At 42.3% G+C, this 23,725-nt stretch overlaps 1 protein-coding gene across 1 annotated transcript in view; it reads left to right on the top strand.

Moving 5' to 3' along the window:
- The window catches only part of LOC119801196 (tumor necrosis factor receptor superfamily member 26-like), a 28,382-nt gene extending 12,603 nt beyond the window's left edge, over positions 1–15,779 (top strand). The window contains exons 5-7 of the mRNA XM_042054418.1: positions 151–227; positions 3,589–3,744; positions 15,736–15,779. Of these exons, the coding sequence (XP_041910352.1) occupies positions 151–227; positions 3,589–3,744; positions 15,736–15,779 (277 nt within the window). The remainder of the gene's footprint in view (positions 1–150; positions 228–3,588; positions 3,745–15,735) is intronic.
- The last annotated feature ends 7,946 nt before the right edge of the window (positions 15,780–23,725 follow it).

The following is a 23,725-nucleotide window of genomic DNA, read 5'->3' as shown; positions in this document are numbered from 1 at the left end:
TATAACAGACACCCCTAAACTCTAATCTCTTCAGAGTGCTTTTGCCAGAATGGTGGGATGGGGCTGGTCCTTCTTAACCCTGTGGGTAGTGAAGAGAGTGTTCTGGGCTGCCTGGGCAGGAAGTAACACACTCCTCCACTTTCCTTCCAGATGTCCGAACGGCAGAGTCATCAGGCAATGCAACGCCACAATGGACACACTGTGCGACACATTGGATTCAGAGTCAGGTAAGGAGCTGTCTCCTAAACTCTCATTAAAAATGTTTACAGACTGGGTGGTGGTGGCGCACACCTTTAGTCCCAGCACTCGGGAGGCAGAGGCAGGCAGACCTCTGAGTTCACGACCAGCCTGGTCTACAGAGCCAGTTCCAGGACAGCCAAAGCTACACAGAGAACCCCTGAATCAAATACCTCCTCCAAAAAAAAGTTCACTGGTGTACTGACTAGTTTTTTTGTTGTTGTTGTTGTTGGTTTTTCGAGACAGGGTTTCCCTGTAGTTTCTAGAGCCTGTCCTGGATCTAGCTCTTGTAGACCAGGCTGGTCTTGAACTCAGAGATCCGCCTGCCTCTGCCTCCCGAGTGCTGGGATTAAAGGCGTGCGTCACCACCGCCCGGCTACTGACTAGTTTTTTATGTCAACTTTACACAGACTAGAGTCATAGGAAAAGAGAATCTCGATTGAGAAAATGATCTCCCACCAGATTGGCCTATAGGCAGTCCTATAGAGCATTTTCTTATTAGTGATTGATGTGGGAGGACTCAACCCGCAGAGCATGATGCCCCCAAATTGCTTTTGGTTATGGTGTTCTACCAAAGCAATAGAAACTTAAGCTAAAACAGCTGAGAAGGTGATGTTGGTATTTATAATTATTATTAAACTCTACCACAGTAGGGAAAATAGCCAGAGATTAAGAACAAATGGCAGTGTTTGGCCATGTGCCAATAAAACTTTACAAAAGCAAGCCATGGGCTGAATTTTGTTTGGGGGCTGCAGGTCAAGAATCCTGTCTTTGGGCTGGAGAGATGGGTCAGCCATTACAGGTTAGGCTCACAACCCAAAATGTAAGAATCTTGTCTTAGTCAACTAACAGAATCACAGAGTCTAGCTGCAGCGACCCCTCCTGGTACTTCAGTTTCAAACCAAGGTCCGGGCCTTCTATTTGTATATCTGTCACCAACTGTTTTCACAGCAGGTCCTGATGTCTGAGGGCTCAAACCCTCTTTTTCCTCCTTCTATAACGTAGTCTGAACACCTCTGAGAGCTGTGGTGTGTTGCTTTACCTTTCAAACTCAGCTTGTCCACTTCCACAGAAAGTTTTTTGTGTATTTATGCATATGTGTAGTGTGTTTATGTATGTGTAAATGTGTGTGCATGTGTGCACCTGTGTGTGAAGGTCAGATGCCGACATTGTCTTCCTCCATTGCTCTCTCTTTTATAAGATTTGTTTTTAACATATGTATGTACATACAATGTAATGTGCAGGTATATGGATCAACGCTGTGTAAGCAGGTGCCCGCTGAAGCTGAAAGAAGATGTTGGATCCTCTGGAGCTGGAATTAGAAGGGGTTGTGTTGAGTTCTCAGGAAGAGTAGCTTGTATCGTCAGCCACTGAGCCACCTCTCCAGCCCCTCCACCTTATGTTTTGAGACGGGGTCTCTCACTGAACTTGGAGCTTACCAATTTGGCCAGATTGGCTTAGACAATGAGCTCCAAGGATCTGCCTGTCTCTACCCTCCCATGCCAGTGCTGAGGGGCAGATGTGCACTGTGTGGTGCCGCAGATACAAACCCAGATGCTCATGTGTGTGGCCTGAACCTTACCAACCAAGCCACCTCTCTAACTCCTAAAGAAAGTTTTCATTAAAAACTACAAGCAGGAGGGGGTTGGAGATAGGGGTCTGGGATTCAGAGCACTTGCTCTTGCAGGGAACCTGGGTTCAATCCCAGCACCTATGTGGTAGCTCACAACCATTAAATGCCCTCTTCCGACCTCTTTGTGCACTAGGCACACACATGGTGCACATATATACATACAGGCAAAACACACACATAAAAAATCCTGCAAGGGGCTGGAGAGATGGCTCAGAAGTTAAGAGCACTGACTGCTCTTCCAGAGGTCCTGAGTTCAATTCTTAGCAACCACCTGGTGGCTCACAACCTTCTGTAATGAGATCTGGTGCCCTCTTCTGGTCTGCACCATATATGTAGGAAAAATGCTGTATACATAATTAATAAATAAATCTTTGATAAAAAAAATCCTGCAAGGAGGGGCTGACAAGAAGTCTCAAAAGATAAAAAGCATTTACCATTTGGGCCTGGCAACCTGGGTCCAATCCCTAGAACCTGAAACCCACATAAAGATGAATGAAGAGAACAAACCGAAAAAAGTTATCCTCTGACCTCCACACACATGACATTAAACTGTTTATTTGTTTTTAAAATGGGGCTAGAGAGCTCAGTGGGTAAGAGTTTCCATCTCTGGGGCTCACTGGTTGTCAGTCTAGCTGCAGGTTCAGGCAGAGAGACCCTGTCTCAAGGTGTAAGTAAGGCAGAGAGCAACAGAGCAGGACATGTGATGTCTGCTCTGACCTCTGCATGTATGTGTGTGTATGCACACGAGTGCACATGCAATACACATTTAGACACACACACGAGCATGTAAATATAAATAATATAATATTAATATTTAATATTATAATATAATATTAATAATATAATATTAATAATATAAAATTAATAATAAAAATAAATATAAATGCAATTTAATAATAAATAAAAAATCTAAGTGTTACAGCACAGGCATGTAACTTCATCATATGCTATTGAGGCAAGAGGATTGCTGTGAATTGAAGGCCAGTCTGGGCTACATGGAAAGATCCTGTATCAAAAAATGAATAAGTAGGAGCTGGAGAGATGGCTCATTGGCTAAGAGTACTTGTTGCTGCTGCAGAAGACCAAGGTTCCATTCCCAGCCTCCACATGGGAGCTCACACCCATCTGTAACTCCATTCTAAGGGATCTGGTGCCCTCTTCTGGCCTTCAGAAGCATTGCATGCACGCAGTGCACAGACATGTAGACAAATACCTATACATATAAAAATAGTTAAACATTTAAAATAAGGTAAATAAATAATAAGCAACAATTTTAGAAGGATGCTTAATACAAAAAGCAATAAATAAATAAATAAATAATAAGTAGAAAGATTTTATCTGAGATTAAGAAAGCTTTTAGAATGAGATATGCTGGAGAGACTGGCTTCCTTAACCTTCAGTCATTCATGAAGTTGCTGACAGGACCTGGGGTCCACAGTTCCCTCTAGCCTGTTCCTTCCCCCATGTGTCTGCATCCTGGCTCTCCCTGGGCTGTGATTTCACAAAGCACAAGGCCAAGACTCCTGAATGGTCTGAGTAGTCTATGGGGAGTAAAGCTACCTGTCACTGTTCTGGTGAGGTCACCCTTCGCTCCTTCCAAGGAGCTTAGCAGGATCCATGGCCTCTGAGCCTGGACAGAAAGCAGCTTCTGTGGCTTGTCACTCTACTAAAGACGGTTGTGCTCAGCTCTGTCTCAGAAGCCTTCTGTCTCATTCCAGAAATGCCAAGCTGTCATTGTGTCTGCCTGTCTGGAGCTGCGAAAACTGTAGTTGTCACAGCTGCTGTCATCATCATTATCGCTGCTGTCATCGTCATTATCGCTGCTGTCATCAACATCATAGCTCCTTTCATCACCCCCAGGTTTTATAAAAGAGGTGAGTGAATGCCGGGCAGTGGTGGCGCACGCCTTTAATCTCAGCATTTGGGAAGCAGAGGTGGATCTGTGAGTCTGAGGCAGGCCTGGTCTACAGAGCGAGTACCACGACAGGCTCCAAAAACTACAGAAAAGACCTGTCTCGAAAAAACAAAAAACAAAAAAAAAGAGAAAAAAAGAAAAAGAAAAAAGAAAGAAAAAGAGGTAGTGAAAGCTACAGCAGTCTGTATATCCATGAGAAATAGTCATATGCAGCTGTGTGTGTGTGTGTGTGTGTGTATGTGTGTGTGTGCAAACACACACCACATATGTACAGGTAGGTGTCCAGAAACCAAAGCATGAGATGCCCTGGAGCTGGAATGAAAGGTGGTTATGAGCTGCCTGACATAGGTACTGGAAACCAAACCGGGGTCTTCTGAGAGAGCAGTATGCATTCTTAACCTCTGAGCCATCTCTTCGGTCTCAGAAGAGGCAGTGTGCTTGACAAGGCTCTAATTTTCTCACTGCGGAGAGCCCCGAATAGCGTCAAAAGCAGCATCTCAGGTTAAGGGGTCATGTTGGCAGGGAGCACCTTCCAGGGTATCCCAGCCTGGAACAGGGGACAGAGGAATGGGCTAAAGGGGCTCCTGAAATCCCCTCCCAAGCCAGAGGTTCAGAGGTGTTGCCAGGTTCTGGAAACACCAGTATAAATTTGATGTGCATTCAAGTCATTTCTTCTTCCATTCCCTTCTCTTTCCACTGCACCAGGGTGTCAAAGTTCACCATCTGTTTCAGAAGAGGCAATCCAGCTCTGTAAGTAGTGTGATGGGAATTCTTTGGGTTTTTTTTGGGGGGGGGCGTCAGAATCTCTTATAGCCCAGGCTAGCCTCACACTTGCTATTTAGATGAATATGACTCTGAAATTTAAAAAAAGATTTTTTAAAAGTATGAAGTATGTGCATGGGGTCTGGAGAGATGGCTCAGAGGTTAAGTAAGAGCACTGGCTATTCTTCCAGAGGTCCTGAGTTCAATTCCAGCAACCACACCGTGGTTCACAGCTATCTGTAATGAGATCTGGCGCCCTCTTCTGGCCTGCAGGTATGCATGCAAACAGAACACTGTATATGTAATAAATAGATAATTTTTAAACAAAAAGTATGTGCATGAGTTTTTCTCCCTGCACACACACACACACACATACACACACACACACACACAAATATATATATATATATATATATATATGCATTACATAACATGCATACATACATATACATATATATGCAATGTTTGTGGAGGCCAGAAGAGGGTGCTAGATCCCTTGGAACTGGAGTTACTGAGCCATCCTGTGGATGCTGGGAACTAAACCTAGGCTCCCTGGAAGACCAGCCAGTGAGTGTTTCTTAACACTGAGCCTGACCAAGAGTTCCTGACCCTCTTTCCTCCACCTCCAACACCAGTTTCCCAGGCTCTGTGGGTGCTATGCATTCCCTTACTAAAAATTTATTATGGTGACCCATTGTTGAGTGCTTAGCTCTTGTTAGAGTAGCAAAGCAGAAAGCCAAGGAGGTGTGGGCATCCTGAATCCTGGGGTTTATATGGTGTTTGTGTCCTCTTCATCTGAGCTGAAGTCTGAGCTGGAAAGAGACAAGTTCTTATGGTTTTGACACTAAGTAGAAACTGAGGCACAAAAAATCAAAGGGAGACGTCTTGTTTTTATAAAAGACTGCCTGAACCCTAAGAGGGACACATGGATTGGCCTGGGAAGGGGAAATAGATGCGGTCTCCTGGGTAAACAAGGAGTGGGGGTGGAGTAGAGAGGAGGGGACAGGGGATGGGAATATGAGGAAAGCAAATGGTCTGTCCAGTTGGGCAGGGATGAAGTGGGAGAACAATGAAAGAGACATCTTGACAGAGAGGCCCATTATGGAGTTAGGGGAACCTGGTGCCAGGGAAACTCCCAAGAATCCACAAAGATGACCCCACCTAAGACTCCTAGCAATAGTGGAGAGGGGACCTGAACTGGTCTTCTCCTGTAATCAGATTGATGACTACCCTAATTGTCACCATAGAACCTTCATCCAGCAACTGATGGAAGCAGATGCAGAGGTCCACAGCCAAGCACTGGGCCAAGCTCCAGAAGTCCAGCTGAAGAGAGGGAGGAGGAGACTATATGAGCAAGCAGGGAGGGGTCAAGATCATACCCAAGAAACCCACAGAGTCAGCTGACCTGAGCTTATGGGAGCTCATGGACTCTGGACCGACAGCTAGGGAGCCTGATGGAACCGTACTAGGCCCTCTGCATGTGGCTGACAGTTGTATAGCTTGGTCTGTTTGTGGGGACCCTAGCAGGGTAGCTTTTTGGAACCTGTTCCCTATGGTGGGATGCTTCGCTCAGCCTCCATGCAGGGAGGAGGAGGAGCTTGTCCTGCCTCAGCTTGATATGCCATGCTTTGTTGACTCCCATGAGAGGCCTTACCCTTTTTGAGAAATGGATGGGGGCAGGTAGAAAGGGGGTGAGGTGTGAATGGGAAGAAAGAGAAGTTATGGTTGGTATGTAAAATCAATTTTTAAAACACAACCAACTAATAACCAAAACCTCCGAACAAAACCTAGACCATATATAAACTTTCCATTAGAACCTTTCAATTTTCAAATGTCAAAAATGCTAATTTTTGACACACATGGTGGCACACATCTTTGGTCCCTGCACTAGGAAGGTAGATCTCTGTAGCCTGGTACAGATCAAGTTCCAGGATGGCCAAGGCTGGCTACACAGATAAATCCTGTCTCGAAACAAAACAAAACAAAACAAAAAAACCAACAAACAAACAAATCAAAGAATCTTAAGTTCCCTCCTCCCTTCAGAAGTGAGCAGGAAATGTTCAGAGCAGCCCTGAAATTTCACTGTTGCTGCTACTGCAAGCCTAAACCTCACCGGGTACTTGGAAACTCACAGGAAGAAAAAGAAAGGAAGGAAGGAAAATAAAAGGAACCGAGACACTGGGCTGAAGTCATTTATTTCAAATGAATTATACTTGCCAAGAATGATTTTGAACAATGTCACTCTGAACTGGAAAATAGAAAAAACTACAAGCTTTAAATTCCTATAAGGAAAGTCTATGTAATCAGGGACATACAGGCTGGAATTCAGATTACAGAGCGCAGTTACATCTCAAAACACATTCTTCACTCAGCATACTGAAGATTTTATTTTTATACTGAAAGAACAAATATATTTATAATACCAATTAGATATTCTATTTCTGACTTTAAAAGAACTTTAAAATTATGCCTATACTATTATCTACAAGTACTCCCTCTCTAAAATCTCTTCAGTATTTAAGACAACGCATGCTCTTTTATTCAGAAAAAAAAATCAAGAATTTCCAGACTTAAAGACTGCCACAGAAAAAAATTTAATAACAGTCAAATGCCTGGGACAGGCCCAGCAAGCCTCTAATTTAATTGTTTGCTTGTTTGTTTGATAGAAGGGAGGTCTATACATGGTATTTACTTGTCTGGGGAGGGGGATGGGGGCTTTTACTTGTGGGAAAGTCTGACAGGCCTGTGATATTTTTCTTATTTATTCTCAGATAATGTCAAACCTACTCATCAGTAAGAATGATATGGAAACAGATTTTCTTTTATTACATTTTTTCACTTATGATTCAGGTATAAAATAATTTTTTAAATTTTTATCTTACCACTTTCAGTATTTTTTTACATTTTTTATTGATATTTATTTAGCTCTACATTTTTCTCTACTCCCCTCCCTGCCTCTCCCCTCCCCTCTTTAATCCTCCCCCAAGGTTCCCATGCTCCCAATTTACTCAGGAAATTTTGTCTTTTTCTACTTTCTATTTCCCATGTATATTAGATCTATGTAAGTCTCTCTTAGGGTCCGCATTGTTGTCTAAGTTCTCTGGGATTGTGGTTTGTAGAATGGCTTTCTTTGCTTTATGTTTAAAAACCACCTATGAATGAGTACATGTGATAATTGTCTTTCTGTGTCTGGGTTACCTCACTCAAAATAATGTTTTCTAGCTCCACCCATTTTCCTGCAAAATTCAAGATGTTATTTTTTTCTGCTGTGTAGTACTCCATTGTGTAAATGTACCACATATTCCTTATCCATTCTTCGATCTAGGGGCATTTAGGTTGTTTCCAGGTTCTGGCTATGACAAACAATGCTGCTATGAACATAGCTGAGCACATGTCCTTGTGGCACGATTGAGCATCATTTGGATATATAACCAAAAGTGGTATTACTGGGTCTTGAGGAAGGTTGTTTTCTAATTTTCTGAGAAATCGCCACACTGACATCCAAAGGGCCTGTACCAGCTTGCATTCCCACCAGCAATGCAGAAGTGTTCCCTTTTCCCCACAACCTCTCCAGCATAAGTTGTCATCAGTGCTTTTGATCTTGGCCATTCTTACAGGTGAAAGATGGAATCTCAGAGTTGTTTTGATTTGCATTTCTCTGATGACTAAGGATGTTGAACATTTCCTTAAGTGTCATTCAGCCATTTTAGATTCCTCTGTTGAAAGTTTTCTGTTTAGGTCTGTACTCCATTTTTTTTATTAGATTATGTGTTCTTTTGGTGTCCAATTTCTTGAGTTCTTTGTATATTTTGGAGATCAGACCTCTGTCTGATGTGGGGTTAGTGAAGATCTTTTTTTTTTTTTTTTTTTTTTTTGGTTTTTCGAGACAGGGTTTCTCTGCAGCTTTTTTAGAGCCTGTCCTGGACCTAGCTCTTGTAGACCAGGCTGGCCTCGAACTCACAGAGATCCGCCTGCCTCTGCCTCCCGAGTGCTGGGATTAAAGGCGTGCGCCACCACCGCCCGGCTTGAAGATCTTTTCTCATTCTGTAGGCTGACGTTTTGTCTTGTTGACCATGTCCTTTGCTTTACTGAAGCTTTTCATTTTCAGAAGGTCCCATTTGTTAATTGTTTCTCTCAGAGTCTGTGCTGCTGGGGTTATATTTAGGAAGTGGTCTCCTGTGCCAATGCATTCAAGTGTACTTTCCATTTTCTCTTCTATGAGGTTCAGTGTGGCTGGCTATATGTTGAGGTCTTTGACACATTTGGAGTTGAGTTTTGTGCATGTGATAGATATGGGTCTATTTTCATTCTTCTACATGTTGATAACCAGTTATGCCAGCACCACTTGTTAAATATGCTTTCTTTTTTCCATTTGATATTTTTTTGCTTCCTTGTCAAAAATCAGATGTTTGAAGATGTGTAGACTGATATCCAGGTCGTCTATTCAGTTCCATTGGTCCTCCTGTCTTTTCTTATGCCAATACCAGGCTGTTTTCAGTACTGTAGCTCTGGAGTAGTTTGAAGTCAGGGATTGTGATGTCTCCAGAAGTTCTTTTATTGTACAGGATAAAATTTTACTCAGTTAATCAAATACATATATGTTATCATACTGGCTGCAAATATATGTATTTAGTATAATAGGCAATATATAACGTCAATCGATAAACTTAAGTCCCCAAATGTAACAAATTCACCCGTTTTCTATTTGTATCACATAGCTACTTCATTTCTGTATTATGCACACCACATTCCATTTTAATTATAACATTCAAATACAAAAAATTAAAAAAAAACAATTCAAAACTAAAAATAAATAAATAAATAAATTTTTAAAACTTAGTAAGAAAAAGAGTGCCTGGGTTGTTGTGACAGACGATACAAAGTGGGGTCAGCCCGCCAGGAAGGCCCTGTCCTGCCGTTCTAGCAGTTAGAGGTCCAAGTCAAAGTGTGTCACAATCTAGGTCTCTCAGTGGCTCAGAGGGTCCCTCCTTTCTTTCCAGCTTCTAGGAATTGCCAGTCCTTGGCTTAAGCTAGTCTGTCACCATCTTCAGATGGCCCACTCCCTGCCTGACCAGTCCTTGGAATGTGTTCTCACCCATACGAACTTATTCAACTGAGGGAATAGTTGCAGGCAACAGGTCATGGGCTTATCTTTTGGAAGCCATAGGTTACCCCATAGCAGGCTTGCCCTAGGAACTGGTCAGGCCCTGACTTTACATGGTATAGATCTTCCTGGCTGGGCTCCCAGATGTGTGGCACCTTCTTCTCAGCCTGCCTTAGGTGGGACTTGCAAGGCACTGACCTGAATGCTGGAGACCTCAGCAGGGTAAGGAAGGATGGGGCCAGTCTACACAAACTATTCATCCTGAGCCTCTGGCCTCCCTAGAAGATACCAGAAGATCCTTCAAGAAGGAAGACTGGAGCCATGGTGGGCTTGGCTTCTCTCCATCCTGAGTAATAGATGGATAGTAGGTTAGTGACAGTCTTGATTGATTGGCCCTGTCCCAACCTGGGTCTCCTGATCACTGGGGATTACTTGGGGACATAAGAAGCCTCTTATATCCTGAGATGCAGAATCCCAGAAATGCAGCAGCTTTCCTTCAGAATATTCCAGAAATATAAATAGAATCTCTGTGATTTTGAGGCCAGCCTGGTCTACAAGAGCTAGTTCCAGGACAAGCTCCAAAAACTACAGAGAAACTCTATCTTGAAAAACCAAAAAATAAAAAAAGAAAGGCCGGGCGGTGGTGGCGCACGCCTTTAATCCCAGCACTCGGGAGGCAGAGGCAGGCGGATCTCTGTGAGTTCGAGGCCAGCCTGGTCTACAAGAGCTAGTTCCAGGACAGGCTCTAAAAAAGCTGCAGAGAAACCCTGTCTCGAAAAACCAAAAAAAAAAAAAAAATTAAAAAAGAAAGAAAACCTAACTAACATGACTACAAGTTTGACTATTATAAATGAGTACCTATTAATCTATATTTCTTAATTATACATTAATTAAATGAGCACACAAATACAATACCTTAAACAAGAAAAAATACATACACACAGTATAACAAAATCAACCTTAAATTTGTATCAATAGAGTATAAGATCCATACCAATGCAAAGTATTCATCTCTAAATCATATTCCCCTTTAAATGAAAACAAACATTTATAAACAACCATGGAGACTTTTTGGAGGCCTTGTTCCATAAAACCACATTAGTTTGGAAGGTTCTTGTCTTCTGTGGAAACAAAAGCAGAACCTCTTTTTTTAAAGTAACATATTCTTAGACTCAAATTTTGAAGTCAAGATAGCTTTAAAATACATATATTGGTTTAACTTAGCAACCCCCAGAATCAAATGTCTCTCAGCAGTCAAAAAAATTCAAAGAAAACACAATAATATGCTTAATTCAGATTCTCTATGTATATTCCATCTTTACATGGCTTGTTTTTCTTCACTCCTTTATCTATGGCTGTACTCTTTTATATTACTTTTACTGTCTCTTTAAAGACTATATTTTTAAAATTATTGCTTTTTATAACTATCTATACTCTTTTTCTTCTCTCCCCCAAGCCTACACACATTTATCCAACACTGTGACCCATTCAGAGGTCTTTGTCATCTGAATCTGTCTTTATTGCATATCTGTAATCATTTTCTCACCAGGAGAGCTTTTTTCCTTAAAAACTAAGCCGACATGACTAGGACCAACTTCATAGCCCTGCCTGTTTGTTACACCCAATCCAACATGGCAGAGGCATATTTACTTCCTCTGTGAGTCATGCACACCACCCCAGCTCCAGGGATGCAGGACTCTGTCTCCATGAAGCAATTTGTAACATGCTGCTCACAGACCCCATTTAAATGCAGGACCTCCCAAAAGAGAGTTCTTTCTCCCAGCACAAATCAGGAAGCCAGATCTTAAAGAAGCTGTTCAATTTTTTTGCTGCTAAAACTGAGTCAGGAAGAATTCTCTTAAAGGAGCTGTGCCTCTGCTTGCTGCCAACAAACAGGGTCTACCTGAAAAAAAAATGCAGCTACCAAGAAACTGTGCTTAACTCTGTTCTTTTGTGTCTAGAATTCCTTCCCAAGCTCTCTCAGTTTTTATGTGGATGTAGTTGCCTCACATTGGCACATATTTGTACGCAGAGGCTGCTCATTCATTTCCTGGCCACTCAGACCTGAGTAATCACACAGAAACTATATTAATTACACCTTCACAATATAAGAGCTAGCTAGAAATAAGCCTGAGTCATTGGCCATTTCTATTCACCTGTGTATTACCACAAGGCTGTGGCTTACTGGGAAGGTTCCAGGTCCTTTTCCTTCGGCAGCTATATGGCATCTTCCTGATTCCACCTGTTTTCTCTCCATAATCTCTGTTCGAATTTCCCACCTGGCTTTACTCTGCTAAGCCCTTGGCCAAAAGAGCTTTATTCATTAACCAATAAAAGCAACACATAGACAGAAGGACAGCCCACATTATTGATTTATTTTATGTTTTTTTTCCCCAGCCTCCAATACACTACAAAGTTCTAATGAGTAAACAGATGGCATTCCCGAAGCTCACCGGATTTAAGGTCATTGATGTTCCTGCGCATGGACATAGAGAAAACAATGAACATGACAAGCTTGGAAGTGTTTGTGGAATATTCCTTTACACTCTGTGAATATATTGCACTGTGATTTGTTTACTAAAGAAGCTGACTGGCCAATAGCTGGACAGGTAGAGGTTAGTCAGGAGAGCCAAACTAAGAATTCTGGGAAGAAGGGCAGAGTCTGGGAGTTGTGAGCAGACACAAAGAGAAACAAGATAGGCATGCAGTGCTGAGAGAAGGTTCTAAGCCACATGGCAAAGCATAGATGAGAAATATGAGTTAATTTATAATGTAAGAGTTAGTTGGTAATAAACCTGAACTATTAGCCAAACATTTATAATTAATGTTTCTGTGTGGTTGCTTGGGAGCAGCTGGCAGGGCAGAAACTTCTGCCTATTAAGTGCTGTTTCTAAACTTGAGCCTGGCCTCCCAAAGACTAATAATTATATATGCGTTTGCAAGCTGTGACAATTTAGCTGTTAAAAATATGCATTTGCTAGGCCCTCAAGCTAAAGTCAAATGTCTTTTGGTGCAGGACTGAGACATTCCATATAGCCCAGCTGAATTTGGAGCCTGTACCCATCCCACTGTGAACTCTAGATATGTGAAATGCCCTTCTCTTGTGTGAAGCTTAGCAGTTTTTGTGTGGCCTTAAGGATATGAATGTTTGTGTTCTGAACTTGTCGATTAGACCCAGTTTGGGATCATGGTACTCAGAATGTCTTCCTAGGAGCCAAGGTTAAGAGGACCCAAATGTCGTTTGGGCCACCACACCCCTGCATTCTACATCAGGGTGTGACCAGATAAGGTGCTTTGTTACCCGTAGAGGCTCACAACAAAGACCCCTTGCAGGCCTGCCTGAGCAACCAAGGAGGACTCTACCACTTTTAGGCTATCCAACCCCCAGGCATTTATCTAAGAACTAGCCTTAGACTTGATTCCTCCCGAGCTACAGACGGCTTGTGTGAATGAGAATTCCTCAAGAAAAGCTATGTCTAGATAGGTTAATTAACTGTTTAAAATTTTAGCCAGGTGGTAGTGGCACACACCTTTAATCCCTGCACTTGTGAAGCAGAGGTAGGTGGACCTCTATGAATTCAAGGACAGTCTGCTTTACAAAGTGAGTTCCAGGACAGCCAGGGCTGTTATACAGAGAAGCCCTGCCTCAACTCTTCCTCCCATACACCCTAAAATATTTGTTTAATGTGGACCTAACATCCTGTAGAGGGCACGGGGTCCTTGTGCTCACAGAGAAGCATTATGGAAACCAGGAATTTTAAACATGCAGGGTTGGACCCTCAACGGGTAAGATGTACATCTGTTTTCCACCCAAAAGGCTGGGAATGGGTGCAGTTAACAGCCCAGTGATCTGTGCTATCTGCAAGACCAGGTCACTTTTCAATCTCCCAGACTATTACATTTGCTTATCCCAGACTCTTTCTCCCATATCTTGAGCATTGTTTCTGAGTCACAGAACCCATCTTCTTGGTTTTTGGATTTTTGTTTGTTTGTTTGTTTGTTTGTTTTTGGTCTTTTGAGACAGGGTTTCTCTATGTAGTCCTGGCTGTCCTGGAACTCACTCTGTAGACCAGGCTGACCTCAAACTCAAGAGCTCCACTTGTCTCTGCCTACTGAACGCTGGGATTAAAGGTGTGTGCCACCATACTCAGCTAATAGAACCCATCTTTATGGAAGGGGGCCATGTGTAATTGTAAAGTGTTTCAGTTTAAACATATCTTAAACTTTGTGGTATACAGGGGATCGAGCTAATTATCCTCAAGAAATACTTTTTTCCAAAATTGTGCTGTGCTTAAATATGGCTTAACTTCCAGGGTCAAAATTTAGATGTTTGAACCAACACAGGTTGTAAGAAGGAACCAAACTAAAGCCATTTTAAATAAAACTTCCATCTTAAAAACCAGGGTGAAATAAAGTTTAAGTTCCCCAAACCTCCCCAGACCTCCCTGAGTAACTGACATCCTGGTTGGCAAGGTGAGACATTAGTGGTGGGCAAGCCACCCCATCACATTTGAGTGAAGCAATCAATGAGAGCAAGATAAGCGTAGCCCAGAACAGTGTTCCTAGCAAAGTCCCTGATTCCTGAATCCTGACTGGTGGGAGAATGTACCTGTAACTTGGCACAGATGTTTGTGGCTTTTCTGCTTTAATACTTGATGAAACGAACATTTGGGGGTGCAGTCGGTTTCCCAGTCTATACTGTTGTTCCTGGCTGGTCAGCCTTTGCTGCCCAGTTCAATAAAGATCGTGCTTTGTGTGGACTCTTGTGCCTGCCTGAGTTGATCCGGGAGCCTTGGACCCCACAAGGCTACTAAGTCCTGTCGAGCTGGATTTTCTCCTTGCCTCATGCAGATCATTATTCTGCCAGTCCTGATGTTTGCAGACCCCCACAACATCCTGACAACAGATCAAAGCCTTTGGAACCATTCACTTGCTAGAACTCTCTGCTCTACCAATCTGAGGCCTAGGAATGCTGTCCCACACCTGAAGCCCAGCTGAGATCTGCCACTGTGCAGGGACAGACACAACATTTCCACTAAGGTGTCTGAAGAATGCCTTGATTTTTAACTTTTTGTTCTATTCTACAAAGCTCCATGAAACCAGGGAATTGGGGTTCCTAAAACTATGCTTTTGGGGCCACAGACATTCAAATTTAGCATCAAAATAAACTATTTCTCATTCCCTTTGACAGCTGTGCTTTTGCATCCACCTCAGGACTATGTGCACTATGTGCTTTGAGCTTTTTGAAATATTAATGCTAACAACATGGTAGTTCTGCCCATAGTTGTACAATATGACAGTATATGCTTTGATCATTTCACTTCTCTTAATATAATGTAATGGTTAATTCTTTTTTATTGTTGTTTTTTATTTTTTATTTTATTTTTTTCGAGACAGGGTTTCTCTGTAGCTTTGGAGCCTATCCTGGAACTTGCTTTTGAAGACCAGGCTGGCCTCAAACTCACAGAGATCCGCCTGCCTCTGCCTCCCGAGTGCTAGGATTAAAGGGGTGCGCCACCACCACCCGGAGTGATGGTTAATTCTTTAAATGAAACATATTTTTCTTGACATGTATGGATGTGTTTTAGTTAGGTTTCCATTACTGTGTTGAACACCAAGACCAAAAGCAACTTGCGGAGGAAAGAGTTTGTTTCATCTTACACCTTGTAATCCACCATGAAATAAAATCAGGGCAGGAGCTCAAACAGGAAACTGGAGGCAGGAACTGAAGCAGGGGCCATAAGGAAGGCAGCTTACTGACTTGCTTCTCATGGCTTGTTCAGCTGGCTTTCTTACATATCCCTGAATCACCTGCCTAGGGTGGCACCAGCCACAGTGGGCTGGGCCTTCCCATATCAGTCATTTTTCAACAAAACACAGGAAGACATGGTGGCACACACCATTACTTAATACACGGGGATGTAGAAAGCAGAGGCAGGCAGATCTCCATGAATTCCAGGCCATTCTGGTTTGCTACATAGAGAGAGCCTGTATCAAAAAGAAATGCCCACAGGCTTGCCTACAGGCCAATCTTACAGAGGCGGTTTTCTCAGTTGTGGTTTGTGCATGTTCTGTTTTATGCAGGCTATGGAAGAATTAGGGTCACACCAGGAGAGACTTTGGCTTAACAGAGCAGCAGGGGAACCAGCTTCAGTGAACTAACTGCCTGTTGTGCTGCAAACACAAAAGGCTTTTTTTATTGTTATATTTCAGTATTGTTATATGTCAATTTCTGAATACCAAAACCTCTTATCTGGAGGAACCAAATTTCCTTAAAGGAACCAAATGCCTGAGCAATTCTTAGTCATGAGACCTCTTGGTTCTCCAATCCTCTCATAATCAAGTTTTGTAATTGCCTTCAACCCTTCAGTTGTTACATAGCGGGCACCTGAGCACAACCATAAGAACTTCACTGGGAAAGCCCTCTCCTGTCGGAGGGAAGCTGTTATATTGGGGAAGCCTTTCCTGAGTGCAGGGCTATGCTTACTGAGACCTGCGCAATTCCCTGGATCCTGACTGGCAGAATACTCTTCCACCGGGCTGTAATACTCGGTATTCCCTAGCTCCCGCCTGCCAGAATACTTTTCCATCGGAGCCGTGGAACATCATTCGTATTCTTTGGCTTCCAACTGCCAGGATCCCACACCATCTGAGCCGCAATGCTTATTGTCTTGGCAAGACAAATTTTACTTTTGTTTATAATGGCACACAAAGGCAGAAGATCAATGCTGGAGTCCAGCTCCAGAGGAGGGAAGGGTCTGAAGTGGGTAGATGCAAGAGCGGCGACTGAGAAATGAGACACGAGACACTTCTGAGTGTCATTTTGCGAGAGATGGTCAGAGAGGAAGCACATCTCGGTATGGCTTGTCCTACTCTGACAACCTGTGTCACTCACAGGATTTATTTATAAACAAAATCATTTCCTCATATACTTTAATCATTGATTACAAAGTCTTTTCATGGTATATACTTTTTCTAACATTTCTAAAGTCTTCCATGGTTACATAAGCATATCAAAGTAAAAGAAACAAAAGAGCAAACAGCCAACTTCATGAGAACTAAAATCTAGCATTATGATAAAATCAATTCTTTTAACTCAGTATCTTTTTCCATAAAATTGGTGTCATAAAGTCTTGCGTTACAAAAAAGTAGACAGGAGGTCTCTAAGTTCGACTAAGTTAATGGATCAGAAGTTAGTTCCTACTACTTGCTATATCAAGCTTTTCCTGAATTATTCTATTGATCTACTATAATAAATATCTGATCTATGGAAATTTAATTCCTCAGTTCCTTGTTTACATTCTTTCTTTTATATCTAACATAAGAGCACTGTTCTTTCCCTTGACCTCTGAAATACATGCTCTCCTCTTGATTCTTTCTACAGTCAGAGAAGTTCTGGTCTGATAAGTCTGCTCAGGGAGCCAGGCAGTTCGCTGAGCCAGAGTGTTTCTCTTTGTGTCTCTGTTATAAACCCTGTTCCAATATGGTCCCTATCTTTATCACAATCCTGCAAAGAGTGAAAGAATATCAAGATTCCTAAAGCTGTTTAATTTGCTTGTTATTAATTTTTTTTTGGTTTTTTTTCGAGACAGGGTTTCTCTGCAGCTTTAGAGCCTGTCCTGGAGCTAGCTCTTGTAGACCAGGCTGGTCTCAAACTCACAGAGATCCGCCTGCCTCTGCCTCCCGAGTGCTGGGATTAAAGGCCTGCGCCACCACCGCCCGGCTTTGTTATTAATTTTTTAATCAAGAATCTTTTCCTTGTTCATGCTAGTTCCATGTTTCTAAGGCAAAACATAATAATATAATGATTCCATTATAGTTTGTCAGCTTCTAAAATTTCCTAAGATTTTCTTCTTTAATGATTTTTTTCCAAATCCTATGTTTCATGCTTCCTAATACCACTTAAGAAATAAGTTCTATAGACGACTCAATTTCTTGCATAGCTAATTGTGGGGGCCCAAAGAAGGGAATCAGTTTCACCTTGACTAAAAGTCAGAAAGTTTAAGCCTGTTCTTGCTTCTTGAAGGTTATTGATGGCAAATTTGACTTAATGTATGGCTACTAACAAAGATATCTTGACCTAGGGAATGGTTATTGTCCTTGGTATTTTGTGTATCAAGATGCTAATCACTTTGTTACTTGTGTCATGATAAAAAGATTTTTGCTTTCTTCCCCTTTTCTGGATTTGGGTGTTTAAAGATCATAAGAAATAAACACGCGTGCATTCAGTGTTCACTGGGTTACCCTCCTGGTACTTTTCTATGTCTCTGTATTTCATTTGTATCTCAGTTTATTCTGTCTAGCATTTCTAATCCATATGCCCCTACCCTGGAATGTCAAACCCTTAGAGGCCGGACCCCAACAGATGGCTTCCCAATATGGGACACGACAGATGTCACTCCAATGTGTGGCTACAACAGCTTATTCTCCCAGGGAATCACCATACATTTTATTCTTAACATGGGCTTCTATAAGAATTGTTACATTGTCCCAGTTCTAGCCTTCAGTGAGGGGCCCTTCACATCGAGGATTTCAGACACTAAACATGTCAAACACATAAGCAAGAGTTGTGCAGAAGTCCACCATAGGCAGTGAAAGGTCAGTACAAGTCATCAGAGCCCTGTGATCGTTGTCAAGCAGCGCCTTCGCTTGGCATCACCACAGAAAGCACACAGGGACGTTTTTATCCTAACACAGGTTATGACTGTGTGTTTTTTCCCATTGTCTGGGGTTTTTTAAAGGTGCAAAGTTGGGGCGATAGAGTTGGCTCAGTGGTTGAGAGGTTAAGAGCACTTGTTGCTCTTGTAGAGGACCTGGATTCAATTCCCAGCACCTACATGGTGTTTCATAAACATCCCATCCAGGTGTATCTGATGCCCTTTTCTGACCTCTGTAGTACCAGGTGTTCAGCTGGAAACTACCTCAGGTCCACTCCTCCCTCTCCAGACCCCACCCTTTCAGAAAAACCACCAAAAGTCCAGGCTCCTCTCCTGAACTTCAAGACCACACAAGGCCAGGCAGTGGTGGCGCACGCCTTTAATCCCAGCACTCGGGAGGCAGAGGCAGGTGGATCTCTGTGAGTTCTTGACCAGCCTGGTCTACAAGAGCTAATTCCAGGATAGGCTCCAAAGCTACAGAGAAACCCTGTCTTGAAAAACCAAAAAACAAACAAACAACAACAAAAAAAACCCCACACCTATAGGGTATTTAAGCCTCTGCCTCTAGACTGGCCATGTGATTTCTCTTCCTATCTCCCCCCCCCTCCGCCCCTGCCCAGCATTGCCTCTGGGGGTGCTGCAAAGTCACCCAAGAGTGCTTGGCCTAATAAACCTGATAAATAAACCTAATAAAATTCAGCTTGATCTGTATTACTGTGTTGACAGAGAAACCTATTATCAGGGTACAAAAAAACCCCAAAAAACAACAACAAAAAACTATCACCATACATACACTCATAAACAAAATAAATCTAAAAAGTTATTATTAAAAAGGTGCTAAGAAGGGGCTGGAGAGATGGCTCAGAGATTAAGAGCACTGGCTGCTCTTCCAGAGGACCCCAGTTCAACTTCCATCAACAACATGGTGGTTCACAACCATCTATAATAAGATCTGGTGCCCTCTTCTGGCACACAGGTATATATGCAGGCAGAACACTGTATGCATAATAAATAAATGTCTTTAAAGATTAGAAAAAAAGGTGCTAAGGAAATGAAGAAAATTGGTAAGAAATCACTACTCAATTCACTTACATCCCAAGATATGCAACTGGAACTATGTGTGTGAGTGTGTAGAGGGCTGAGAACATTCAGATAAAAGTTTGTTAAAGGTGGAAGAGATAAAAAGATTGGATTCCTTGTCCTAAACAAAAGTTTTAGTTTTACACTTTTTCACAGAAAAGACTACTGTTATGGTTTTGGTCCCTGGTCCCTTTAAGAGACAAGCCATGCCTACTCCCTCCCCCATCCGCTGAGGCTGATCTTCAGCTTCTGGCCTGAACTTGCTCTCTTTCCCATCTTCCTCTCGGAGAGGCAGCTCGCTTCTGCCTTTCTCCTCACTTCTTTGCTCTCCCCCCCACCCGTCTCTCTCTCCTCTCTCTTCTCTCTCTCTCTGTCTCTGTCTGTCTCTGTCTCTCTCTCTGTCTCCTCCCTTCCCCCTTCATAACCCCTGAATAAATATTCAACCTCACTCTGCATGTTGTGTCTACCCATGTCTCTGTCTTCTGCCCACCCGCCATGTGTCTCCCTGCCTGGGACCAGCCACTGCTCAGGGACCGGCAGCCATCTCTGTCTGGGACTGGCTACTCCCAGGGCCCGCTGTCTACTGCCACATGGCCTGCTACCACCATTTGGGACCTACAGCATTTCTGCTGCCTACTGCCACCGGGGATCTTGCAGCATTTTTTAAAAAAAATTATAAAAACTACTATTTAATGTTTTTTGCAGTTATTCACATGGTATTCTTTCATCCAAAGTTGTATGGTTTAGTAATGTGTGCCTTGATAATTTTAGTAATTTTTTTCTGAGACAGGGTCTCATGTAGTCCCAAGTGGCATTGAATTCACTTGAAACTGAGAAATTCCTAAGCTCCCTGCTTCTATCTCTGGGATTACAGGTGTTCACCACCATTTTCCCTGACAAAAGTTGACCTCTTTTTGTTGTTGTTGTTGGTTGTTGGGTTTTTACAATTTTTTTAATAGTTTATTTTTATTTTATGAGTATAGATTGATGTTTTTGCCTGAATGTGTGTCTGTGTGAGGTGTCATATACCCTGGAACTGGAGGGTTTTTTTTTTTTTTTTTTTTTTTTTGGAAGCTGCCATGTGGGAGCTGGGAATTGAACCCAAGATCTCTGGAAGAGCAGCCAATGTTCTTAACTGCTGAACCATTTCTTCAGTCTTCCTCCCTTTTTTAATTCTTAAAACAGGGTCCCACTCTTAGCTTATGCTAGCCTCAAAACAGAGCTTCTTTTTCTAAAAATTTATTTTAGCCAGGTTGTGGTGGGGCACACTTTTAATCCCAGCACTAGGGAGGCAGAGGCAGGCAGATCTGTGAGTTTGAGGCCAGCCTGGTCTACAGAGCGAGTTCCAGGCAGCCAGACCATCCCACAGGGAAACCCTATCTCAAAAACAAAAACAAACAAACAAAAAAACCCCATCACCATGGAATAAAGTTAGAATTTAACAATAATTCTACCCCCCAGAAAGCCTACAAACTCATGGAAACTGTACAGTCAACTACTGAACCACCCTGGGTCAGGGAAGAATTAAAGAAAGAAATTAAAGTCTTCCTTGAATTCAACGAAAATAAAGACACAACATATCCAAACCTATGGGACACTATGAAAGCAGTGCTAAGAGGAAAGTTCATAGCTCTAAGTGCCCACATTAAAAAAAACAGAGAAAGCTCACATTAGAGACTTAACAGCACAGCTGAAAGCTCAGAAGAAGAAGAAGAAGAAGAAGAAGAAGAAGAAGAAGAAGAAGAAGAAGAAGAAGAAGAAGAAGAAGAAGAAGAAGAAGACTCACTCAGGAGAAGTAGAAGACTGGAAATAATCAAACTAAGGGCAGAAATCAACAAAATAGAAACACAGAAAACAATCCAAAGAATCAATGAAACAAAGAGATGTTTCTTTGAGAAAATCAACAAGAGAGAACATGCAAATTAACAAGATCAGAAATGAAAAAGGGAACATAACAACAGACACTGAGGAAATTCAGAGAATCATTAGATCTTACCACATAGGCCTATATGCCACAAAGTTGGAAAATGTAAAAGAAATGGACTTGTTTTTAGATAAATACAATATACCAAAATTAAATCAAGACCAGGTGAACAATTTAAATAGACCTATAAGTCGTGAGGAAATAGAAGCTGTCATAAAAAACCTCCCAACCAAAAAAAGCCCAGGACCAGATGGTTTTAATGCAGAATTTTACCAGAAATTCCAAGAAGAGCTGATACCTATACTCCTTAAGGTGTTTCACATAATAGAAACAGAAGAGTCATTGCCAAACTCTTTTTATGAAGCTACAGTTACCCTGATACCAAAACCACACAAAGACTCAACCAAGATAGAGAATTACAGACCAATTTCGCTCATGAACATCGATACAAAAATTCTCAATAAAATACTGGCAAACCGAATCCAAGAATACATCAAAAAAATAATCCATTATGATCAAGTAGGCTTCATCCCAGAGATGCAGGGCTGGTTCAACATACGAAAATCTATTAATGTAATCCATCATATAAATAAACTGAAAGAAAACCATATGATTATTTCGTTAGATGCTGAAAAAGCATTTGACAAAATTCAACACCCCTTTATGATAAAAGTCTTGGAGAGGGTAGGGATACAAGGATCATATCTAAATATAATAAAAGCAATATACAGCAAACCAACAGCTAATATCAAATTAAATGGAGAGAAACTCAAAGCCATTCCACTAGAATCAGGAACAAGACAAGGCTGTCCACTCTCACCATATCTCTTCAACATAGTGCTTGAAGTTCTAGCAATAGCAATAAGACAACATAAGGAGATCAAGGGAATTTGAATTGGAAAGGAAGAAGTCAAACTTTCACTATTTGCAGATGATTGTGTACATCAGTGACCCCAAAAACTCTACCAAAGAACTCCTACAGCTGATAAACACCTTCAGTGATGTGGCAGGATACAAGATCAATTCCAAAAAATCAGTAGCCCTTCTATACACAAAGGATAGAGAAGCAGAGAGGGAAATCAGAGAAACTTCACCTTTCACGATAGCCACAAATAGCTCTGAATGTGGCTGAAAGTGGGGGCTGACTGAGAAGCTATTGATAAAGGCACTGGGACTTGTTTCTACTGCATGTACTGGCTTTTTGGGACCCTAGTCTATTTGTTTATTTGGATGCAAAGCTTCCTAGGACTGGATGGGGGGGGGGCTTGGACTTCCCACAGGGCAGGGTTCCCTGCCCTCTCTTCAGGAGGGAGGGGGGGAGGAGGGTAAGTGGGGAAGGGGGGGGATGGGAGGAGGGAAGTGTAAATTTTTTAATGGAAAAATAAAAATAAATATAAATAAAAATTTTATTTTAGCCGGGTTGTGGTGGGGCATGCTTTTAATCCCAGCACTAGGGAGGCAGAGGCAGGCAGATCTGTGAGTTTGAGGCCAGCCTGGTCTACAGAGCGAGTTCCAGGCAGCCAGACCATCCCACAGGGAAACCCTATCTCAAAAACAAAAACAAACAAACAAACAAAAAAAAACACCACCAACAAAAAACCAGAAATTTTATTTTTTAAATTTTGATATGCGGTCTCACTATGTAGATGGCTACATTTTCTGGTTTTGTTGTTTGTATTTTAATTGACATATTCATTGTACAAAGTACTGGGGTTTTATATATACATAATTTATTTTTATTTTTTATGCATTGATGTTTTGCCTGCATATATGTCCGTGTCTTATATGCACATGTAAGGGTGTTGGATCCCCTCCAACGGGGGAGTTACAGTCAGATGTGAGCTGCCATGTGGGTGGGTGCTGGGATTTGAACCACGGTCCTCTGGAAGAACAGTCCTTACCGCTGAGCCATCTCTCCAGTCCATCTGGCTATGTTTCTTTTTTTTTTTTTCTGGCTATGTTTTTAAAATATGGGAGGCAACATCATATATACAGGAAAGGTTTGGGGAGAGTGTGTACCAGGGAAGGGCCTGTTTCCAGGCTTGTGGCCTTTTGGGGCGTCTCCTTCCGAGAGAATGACATCTTCCTCGCCCCGCCCCTCACTCGCTGGGTTCCTTGCCCCGCCCTTTCCCTTGCGCCTCCTTCCCCTCTACTCACTTCACCCCGCCCCTCTTCCCAGCTCCTCGCCCCTTCCAATCCCTCGCTTCGTACAGTGCCTCCTTCGGCCACTCTCAGTCCTCTTCCTGCAATGGCCAGGGTCTGTGCTTTATTGCCCGCTTAGCCATTCGGTGTCTCTGAGACCTGCAGGAATCGAGCAGCTTGAGCCAAAGTATTCTCCCATCTTGCCTCACGCCAGCGTAGCCGCGGTTGCCTAGCTACGGGACGTTCCCGGAAGACGACTGGTAGGGCAGGA

This window comes from Arvicola amphibius, chromosome 1 (assembly GCF_903992535.2).
Source record: "Arvicola amphibius chromosome 1, mArvAmp1.2, whole genome shotgun sequence".
NCBI lineage: Eukaryota > Metazoa > Chordata > Mammalia > Rodentia > Cricetidae > Arvicola > Arvicola amphibius.
The sequence above is the reverse complement of the archived record's forward strand: the minus strand, read 5'-3'. Positions and strand labels throughout refer to the sequence as shown.